The sequence below is a fragment of the Montipora capricornis genome, chromosome 10, assembly GCF_036669925.1.
Source record: "Montipora capricornis isolate CH-2021 chromosome 10, ASM3666992v2, whole genome shotgun sequence".
Taxonomy (NCBI): domain Eukaryota; kingdom Metazoa; phylum Cnidaria; class Anthozoa; order Scleractinia; family Acroporidae; genus Montipora; species Montipora capricornis.
This window is the reverse complement of record NC_090892.1, coordinates 57,503,678-57,513,677: the sequence shown is the minus strand read 5'-3', so window position 1 is coordinate 57,513,677 and position 10,000 is coordinate 57,503,678. Positions and strand designations below refer to the sequence as shown.

Below are 10,000 nucleotides of genomic sequence, written 5' to 3'. Positions count from 1 at the left end.
GATTTAGAAACGCTTACGCACGAATCTAAAATAAACAAACTACGAACTCTCGCGAAGCTTCTAGAAAGTAACGCTTGTCACGCAATGCTATTTTTCGTAACAAGGCGTAAGAAGATATTTCGGTTGAATTTCCACAATCGCGTGACTGCTCATGCAATATCCAGTGAAGGCTGAGACAATCAGTCGAAATATTTTATCACGCCAGAAGGTCCTGATCACGAAAATTTGATTACGGCCATTTAAATTTTTTTTTTCAATTTCGTATCTGACTAACATTTTTACTGCTATAAAATGTCTCACGGCATGAAAATGCTGCTATAAAATGTCTTACGGCCTCAACAAAAGAAATTACAGTAATTATAGTCAAAAGTAGTAGTAGTAGTAGTAGTAGTAGTAGTAGTAGTAGTAGTAGTAGTAGTAAAAACAGCTAGTATTAGTAGTAATAGTAGCTTATTTCGCAAATTACATTGCGGCCATTTGGCTGAATTGCAAAATTTAATGTCCATTCCGAAATTGACCATTAGAAATTGCAACAACTAGCTTAGTAAAATTCTAAATATGTAAATTTGAAGCTTATGCTGTAAAAATAAGAATATGACAATATGCACAAGTAACTGTTTTGCTCTAGTTATTTTTAATAAGTACTTTAAGATCCACTACGGAGATGGCGACGAAAACGCCACTTCAAATGTAACTTTGCACAATCCTAATTTTTTTTGCAATTATTTAGTCTCGTTCACTTCGTACAATGTGGGCGAATTATCCTAAAATTGAATTTATACTAGCGATTTCAGAGTAAAAATATTTGTACGCTCACGTTTTCACTCACGTGGTCACTCAAATTTGGTGATTTCACGTTGTTCTAATGCAGAGTTCAGGAATAAAATGCGTGCCGCACGTGCAGCACGATTTCAACCAATGATATTCTTGTTCTGTGGCGTTGTTGTTGCCATGGCCGTAATCATTTCTTAAACTCCCTAATATTAACCCGAATACATAAGAGCGCACAAAATGTCTTTGCGTGTTCGTGGTATGTATCGAAAGTGTTCTTATGCTTTAGCCTTAGTGTTGTTATGTGACCTAATAATTTCGTAAAAGGAGACAAGATAACTTATGTGGTAGACTGAAAATTTTATCCTACATAAGCTGTACGTACGTCTAACGTAGTTAGACCCAACCTAGCTAAAAACAGTCCTGGAAAGGTTGCATGGAGAGAATATAGACAATTGCAATTGTGCTCTCTATAAAAAAGAGAGGATGATTGGAGAGAACACATCCGCATGACCCATGATATCATTGTTTTCTTCAATCTATTTTAAGCTTAGCGCCATGCTGTGAAAGCTATTTTGGTGTCGAGTTTTAATGACGTAATTACAACTAACCAATCAGGTGTACTCCTTAAAATGACCACAGGCTAAAAGAGGAAGAGGAAGAAGTCCATGTATGATGGATGCCAGTTCTCTAACCTCATCCTCTTGCTTGCTTGGAAAACCGGCGTGCTCTAATCGAGGACCAGTCTGATAGTGAGTATTGTTGGTTTTCAATCAAGTGATCAACAGCCATGTTTTTCAAGGAAAACAAAATAATAAAGTTCAATTCCCAGAGGATTGGGTCGGGACACAAATATGGCCGCTGTTTCTTTGTTTAGGGGCACATGGCGGCGGTGACGTCATGTGAAAACCAAAAATTTGTGAGTCGCTGTTAGGTGTAACAAAGTCGCAGTTGATGTCAAAGGACGCACAGTGCGTTATATCCACAAAAACTGGAACACTACAATATTTTATGATATGAACAAATAGGATCTCGGTTATGCACTGATGCTATTTTCGGAGATCATAAAGAGAAGTAGGAAAAATTAAGAAAAGTAAGAAAAGATCACTGAAAAGAAAAGAGCAGTACAATGAATGAAGGTGAAAAATAAGCCGATCACTAAATACTAGCGAACAGACCACGCGGTCGGTAAATCACCTCTTTGTTCTAAAATAAAAACGACTTGAGCGTTCTTAATTAAAAACATCTAATAACAAAACAGCGAGACAAATGCACTTACGTCGAGAGATGATTCCAAAGTTATCCTGAATAACCCTAATATTTCATTAAAAATTTGCCAACTTAAAAACTACGTGTCAAGGCGACGATGCGAACGACCACACTGTATGAATAATACCAGTCAAAGTCCCTATTGAAAACTGTAACTAATCTGTGAAATTGATCTTCACGCAACTAAACGTCACTACCTACACAGCGTCTACATTGAAGACGGCAAAGAGGAAACGGCAGATGGCTGCATGCTTGTTGTGAAACCCTAGAAATTCTCGTATAACTGGGTTGCTAGTATGGCAATCCCAGTCTGAAAATGCGTTTAATTTGTCTGTTTTATTTTTTTTCCGTGTCATGAAAGGTCTTTCTTGTCCCTCCTCTGCTAAGTAGTGTCTTCGTGCGTAGAGTGCGTCTGTGCGTATGTTTGGTAAGTTGAGGGGGTACTAGAAATGCATAGATTTTATGCGGTAGACACAGTAGACTATTTAACTTAACCTGCAATGGTTTCGAAACTCATTGTAACGTGAATGGCGTTTTAATGGATCTTTAAACAAAATACACTCTTATGGAGCTCAATAATGAAAAGTCAATTGGATAAACAAGACAGGCGGTGAAAAATAAATATCTGGAATCTTCAAAGCGACGAGTAATGGTCTTCGACCACAATTGCATCTTTCGCCATCGAATATCATCAAGTGAGTTTTGTTTCTCATGTTATTTGGCTAACTGTGGTGTTATATACAAGACTGAAACCACATAGCAAATTCTGTATCGGTTTAAGGACGGTGCATACGTTCTGCGCATCTCCAGATACTCGAATTTCCTATTGGTGATGCTTACTAATGCAGGGATATTTTTGCGCTGCTTAAAACTATGTAGAGAAAGTAGATCTTAGTAAGTACTCTTGGTATCCAAAAAGAAAATTGGGGGTAACCAGGCATTCGTTAAGAGATAATTGAGCTTCAATTTGAGAAAGCCTGAACGCCATACATTGCTTTGTATTTTCAGTAGTTGTTCAAGAATTATCTTTGAAAAATGCGTGGTTACCCCCATTTTTGTTTTTGAATTTCAATAACACTTGAGAAGATCTACCTTTCCTGCACAATCATAAATTGAGGCAAAAATACCTTTGAATTAGTAGGCACCGTCCTTAAAAGGAATCGAACGCCTTGAATGCATCACATTGTTTACTGAAGTCGCATCTCAGTTGTCTGGCAATTTGACATTTATTTTGTGTTCAACTCTGCACAGTATTGAGGTAAAAACATGAAAATGAGACAGTGAAGAATTATTTGAAGGAAAGTTTGTCCATTTTTTGCTTCATTATTGAGAGAAATGGTTCTTCAGTGAAGGGATTGATCAACATTGTTCCAGAGACGAGACCGGCCTCGGGTCAATGACCTGACAAAGAAGGCTTCCCGACCCGACAGATGAAATATTAATATTCAGTCAAATATTACAACAAAATTAAAGAAAGAAAGACGTAACTTTCTTGGCTAAAAAGTACGTTGTTTAACTCTAATTGGCAATTTTTTGAGGGTTGCGGGAACAATTTTTTGCAGCGCGAATTCGGACTAAAGTTTCCGCTGGGAAGTAATTTTTGCGGTTTTCTTTTCAAGCAGCAAGACTATTTTCAACTTCTATTACTTTTTGGTAAAAAAAACCTTTCAATCATCGAGAACTTGGAAAAAATGTGGCATCGTGGAGGCCTTAGACAATGGTTAACTTGACCTTTTGATTGAATGTTTTGAGTTCGTTTCTTATGCCTCAGAGAGTGGAAAAGTATATTGTCTTAACCTTTTAACGTTTCGTTTTTTTTGTAGCAAGCTCCAATTGCTTTTTCTCATAAACGATCTTTTTGACCAAACTGTGTGTGGATTAAAAGCCACTTTTAGTTATTAAATTAACGGGAGTAAATTTTTACGGTTTTTTTTCTGCTGGAACTTACTTTTGCGAATCAAGTACGTCGCCAAAATCCGCTAAAATTAAACCCCGCGAAATAAAAGTGCTACACCGTAACTCCCGGCTTTTGCGATACCATTTGGTGCAAATGTAAACCAAAAAAAAGACTTGACCTGTCATCAGATTACAGTGAAAAGAAGAGAAATTATGAAGCGGAAACAACAGTCATGTTCAGCCCTTCCTTAGTGTGTGACATAAACGTTTGGTTAGTGCAACTCTAGACATGTACGGGTACTCCGGAAAACCGGACTGCCCGGAGAAAAACCTCTCCGTGCAGAGTAGAGAACCAACAAACTCAACCCGCAAGTGACGCCGAGTATGGGAATAGAAATCGAGCCATATTGGTGGGAGGCAATTGCTCTTATCACTGCGCCATCCCTGCACCCCAAATCATGGAATTATATCATTTTGAGTGACGTAGCTCCTTTAAAGAAGAAACGAGTGAGTTTCACTCAAGAGCGCGTTTTGTTATCTTTGAACTGGATTTATTGCCAAGGTTTAAAAAGGTGAAAGACCTCAAAACGGGACACAACATTACAAAATAATTCAACCTGTGAACGTGTGAGCCAAAGGGCCATTGCTGGCATGACGTCTGGGTGATCCCTCAAATGGTCTACATCACCTCCATCCCACCCACTTAGAAAATTTACTGTAACGCTGCAGTTCAATACCACCCAACTCAGCGCCTTATGTTTATGTGCTACAAGTACCACAGGCAACCTAGCTTACGCTCACGGAGCGTCTAGTTCTAGTAGTTAATTAACAGGCAATTGCACCAGATTCAGCCAAAATCAAACAAGATTCTTTCATTGTTAGCAAAATTCATTTCGACGTTTACCGTTTCAATTGTCGTAAACGCGATGGCAAATTTCTTTATTAAAAAACTGAAAGGGGTTGTCATCCGCTAAATGAAAAAAAAAAAAAAAAAAAAAAAAGAGGAAACAAGGAAATTTAACTCAACAATTATTATGTACTTCTTCAAACGATGAAACGGCAGCACGACCTGATATATACCTTGAAGATAAAAAAGTATGCCAAAATGAGCAACGGAACCCATGATCAGGTTTCTTGTACATCCGATTAATTAATGGAATTTGTGAACTCTCCAGTCGATTTATGGCCCAAATATTGAATTTCGAATGAAGGCAAATTCGAGATGATATTTCGCCTATATAATTGTAACAAGCCAAAGGGAGTCTTGTTTAGCCATTTGCATACTATAGTGTCAAAATGTTACCTTTACACAAAAATCCATTTGATTCATACAAAGGATGGCATTTAGCGCCATTTCTGCAAGGCTTAAATTCACACACACTCTACAAAAATAAAAAAAAGATAAGTTGTCAAAATTGATTATGAAGTATGGAGCAGTAATTTACAGTTTCCATCAAAAGTTTGCAAAAGGCAGAAATCAATTAACACGGAGTATAATGAAAACGCCAAAAACGGGGTGCACAAAATTAGGCAATACAGTATGACAAAAAGAAATGGAGGCTGGAACGTAATATTAGGGACCTTTAGATTCTAGCCCGAGGACGAGAACGAATACGAGATTTGACTGCCCGGTTTTAGCGAAAATTCTGAGAAGATTCATAACCCGGCCGATTAATCTTACTCTTTGTTAGCAGTGTAGGTTCCTCAGTTATTTTTATTGCTGATAATTTAACCTTTTTCCTGATCGAAAAATGCCGAAACTGCTACTGTGCTGTTGACTTGTTCTGACACGACGACATTTTTGCAGAACCTAGTACTAAAAAGACGACGGTATCACGTTTTTCCTACCTAATAACAAAGAGAGCAAAATTACTGAATGCTGATTGGTCAATGAAGAGGGTATTTTTTCTTAATTTTGCTTGAGAAGAGGGCAAAATTACTCGCTCACGATTGGTCGAGCGCCAAAAATTCTCGCTCCTGATTGGCTGAACGTATCTCTTCCACATTCAGTTGGTTTCTTCTGTTTGAGCAAAACAACTTCGTCTTCATCGAAGTTTGTCTTTTAATTCGCGCTGCATTCGCCGAAAAGGCACAAAGATTAAGAACTAGCTTTAAAAGATGATCTGGAATTTGAATTTTCGAGTGACAAGAAGAAGGGCAAAAGATTTTTTTCATCAAAAGCTTAAAACTTGGATCGACTTACATGGCGCCCGGCGTAGCGGGATTGTGTGGTTGAAAAACAAAATGATTCCTTTCGTCAAGGGCTTTCAGTTTACCACGACATCTTGCAGCTCAACAAAAAGGGTCACAGAACAATTTGCCATTGACGGGAGGAACAAGTAGCTCAAATTTGGTGGATTTCTTTGGACAAACCGTTTGCTATGTTTACGGATGCGTATTTGCAAGTGGTAAAAACCTCTACAGCACAGGTGAATAAAATAAATTGAAGCTTAACATTTGGTTTAATCGTTGTTACAGTTGTTCACGAATGAAACTCGTATTTTCCTCTCGAGTGGATGTAAATAACAATCATCTATACTCGTTTTGGACGCAAAGAACAAGTTGACTTGCTTGTCTGTTTGTTAGTTGTTTTGCTTCCGAGCGAACGAGTGTTTTAACTCCGCTTAGCTGTCTGTTTTTCGAGGTGCCTCAACCGTGTTAAGAAAATTTTGCCCTCTTTGTTATTAACAAGTAATCGCAATGGGTCCTCGTAAAATTAAGGATTAATATCACTTGTGTTTTCAGAAGTTGCTGAAATTGCCCTCGTCGCTGCGCAACTCGGGCAATTTCAGCAACTTCTGAAAACACGCGTGATATTAATCCTTAATTTTACTCGGCCCCATGCGATTACCTATACAAAATGACGCTGGTTTCCGCGCGCTCAGTTCTATGAGAAAAAATCTCGTAATCGTAGTCGTTCTCGTCCTTGAATCTACAGCGCTCCATTAACACTGAGTCAACAGAATATACAACGAAAGATTGAAGTGACGCTCGCGCGCACTTATCAGGACAATTTAAGCAATTCTCTCCTATAGACACCTGTCAATGAAAATTTAGGACGCTTCAATGGGAATCGAATGCACGACCTCTGCGATTCCGGCGCAATGCTCTACCAATTTGGCTATGAAGCCACTCAGTTGGGAGCAGGTGGGATGATGTGTTCCACGGTGAAAGGACTAATGAAGGAAAGAAAGCTATCTCCATTATCTGTCATACAACGGGATGATAAAGAAAGACGGGTAATGCATGAAGAGGAAAGATGGCACCAATCCGATTTTCCCAGAAAAAAAAAAAACAGGTGTTTCCCAGATCACCCGTCGGCAGCAAAATGGCCCCCCAAAAGATTCAAATTTCGGTCAATTCCACCTTCTAACGAAGGTCTAACGCTTTCTAAAGCGTGACGCGAATTTTAGGTGGCCTCAAGATTTGTCCCATCAACCATATTTGGCCACATACCCTTTGGTTTGCTCCGTAGATCTGCATCACCTTTACTTAAGTACTCTTCACGATCGAATTTTATGACTTACCAAGATACTGAAGTGATAATAGGACGAACTTTGCTCGAATTTCTCTGGAACGGTGTACTTGTCCATGGATAGCAATTTGCAGTTACCGCTTTCTGGATAAATGGCAAAATTAAATGAGAGACAGGTGCTGCTTCGATGAAGACATTCTAAGGCACACGCCAAGGAATCAGTTGTTGTTACTAATGTACTCGGTGCCACATTCAGAACATAGTTCGCATGTTCTAAAAACGTTTTCCCACCTTCTCTTCTGTCAAATGATGGGTCGATATGTGAATGAATCATTCTGGAAAGAATTAAAATTGTAGCAATAGAAACGTAAAAGACAAGCCTCTTTTGCATGACGAGAATTCTACAAGGGCTTAACTCCGAAATGGTGAAAGAAACAAATTGGTTGAGGCCTGCAGGTTTCACTTTATTTCAATTTCACTTTATTTACAAACACTACGACAATATTACTGGCTCTCACAACAAACCAAACAAAGAGACAATTAGAAACTGACAAGAGTAACACAAAAAGAATTTAAACTCAAACGCCTCGTATATAAGAGAGAAAAATGTTCTAAAAACGATTGGAGGTATTATAGGTAACTGTTAACCGGCCATGTACTTTGAAAGATCATTGTACCGCATATCAACATTAGTCTCCTCAATTTTAGGAAACTTCAGAGGCAATTCCTTAAACTTACGTTTAAAGTGTGTTTTCCTAAGCTAGCGAGGATCAGACGGTATACCGTCTTTCCACATTTTGGTGCCAATTCTAGAGAAGGAAAATAACCGTTGGTTTCTTCTCGACATTTTTCCGTGGAAGTTTCCAGCTATTGCAGACCGTGTGTAATAGGAATGAATTTGTTTAGAGCGAGTAAATAGATTTCACACGGGCCTCTGTATGAAGGCAGGACTTAAAGACACTTGTTCAAATATTTCAGTCAGTCGCCTTGACAGCCATTTGAGTGATCAGGTTCCGTACACGGAAGCGAGGATTTTTTATTGATAAGGATTGTTGTATATGAGCGCAAGATATTGTAAGATTGGCTTAAACAGTTTTTTTTTTCATGTGAGAACAAAAACAAAGCAAAAGCACGAGCGAAAAGGTGCAGTTGGTAGAGCGTTGCACCGACATCGAAGAGGTGATGGCTTCGAATCTTCCTTTTTCAATTGTCGATATAAAAATTGACAAAATTGTTGGGGGCAGATAAATGCGAGGATCGATCATTTCTCTCTTTCCAGTTTAATCGTGAGGATATGGACAAAGTTTTTATTTTTGCAGAAGGACTTAGCAAGAAATTCAAGACTGATTCTGATAGGAAAACGTTTACTGAAAATGCTGAATGGTCAGAAGACATTTAAAAATAAAATTTAATTATGTTTTCAAATTCAAAAGCGGTTTTTATATGTGAGGGTTTTGGTGAAATCTAAGACGGGTCATGAATTCGTAAAATCCACATTCCGGGTGGATTCTTCCAGATCAAATCTAGCTGATCCCGATCTTAAATATCGACCACTTTATGGGTTTTCTGATAAGCTGTTTTTCGTGCAAAAATGGTACTGAACAGTATCCGTACGTAACGTTCTAACTGCCTTACGTTGTGATGTCAAATGCAAATCATCTTCCGTTTTGTGGTGGAAATATCCACTGATACGGACTGATATCACGAATCCGTTTCCATACCCCTGGAGCACAGGCCTGGTGAGAAAAGAACCACATTCGCAGCAAACCAAAATATTCAAATACTCATTTTTTTTTAATCAGAAAACGTTTTGGCTACATTGAACAGCAGAGAATTAGCTTTCTCATTACATGCACTTGAATGCATGTCATATCTTTACAAGTTTTTGACATTAATTAGGTGTGATCTGTTTTTCAGCCCAAGGGAGATTGAAGTTTTGCTTGATTTCTCAGAAGAAGCTAATGCAAGTCAGATGTCATTTGGGTTCTTGTTTTCTCAAAGCATTGTAACGCATTAATAAATCATCAACAACAAGTAGCGTTTTGCCGCACTTCTCTCCCGCTTCCCGCGCTCTCAGAGCTCCCGCCCCTATTCTCCCATGGCTCCCGCCGCCTTGTTCCCCTCCACAGACTGCACGCATTGCCTTTCATGGTTGAATTAATATTTTTTTCAGTAAGCAAAAAAGCGCCTTGTTTTCGAGTTTTCGACTCGCGGTGACAATTAAAATGATTTGATTTTTTTTTCTGAGACCAACAGACTTTCTTTGTAGTCATATTTTGAACAGTTCATCAAAAAAATACGAGGCACCTCGGCCCATAGCCATCACATTCAACACTAGCTTTTTATGAGCGGTTTTTTTTTTGTAAGATATGAAAATGAATGGGAGGGTTATAAAATAAATAAACCCCTTTTTGGTTTGCTGGTATGTTGGCTGGGAATTTGGCAGAGAGAATGTCTTCAAAATTTCATATTTTCCCTCGAAGCTTCGCTTCTCGGCCAAATATTCATTTTTCGGACAATATCTCAGCCAGAAGGGGTTTATTTACTAAATGCCCTCATAACTTTTCGATTTCTGGAGAGACTCATGAT

The 10,000-nt window shown here is 38.5% G+C and overlaps 1 protein-coding gene across 2 annotated transcripts in view; it reads right to left on the bottom strand.

The window, feature by feature from the left end:
- LOC138021766 (uncharacterized) overlaps positions 1–7,834 on the bottom strand; it is a 9,796-nt gene extending 1,962 nt beyond the window's left edge. The window contains exons 1-3 of one of the 2 annotated variants that reach the window (XM_068868766.1): positions 7,703–7,834; positions 7,464–7,555; positions 5,240–5,318 (exon numbers count right to left, since the gene is read on the bottom strand). In XM_068868766.1, coding sequence (XP_068724867.1) covers positions 5,240–5,318; positions 7,464–7,555; positions 7,703–7,802 — 271 coding nt within the window. In that variant the 5' untranslated portion in view covers positions 7,803–7,834. Of the gene's footprint in view, positions 1–5,239; positions 5,319–7,463 lie in introns of both variants that reach the window. The other variant, XM_068868765.1, reaches the window with a different exon arrangement.
- Between the last annotated feature and the right edge of the window lie 2,166 nt (positions 7,835–10,000).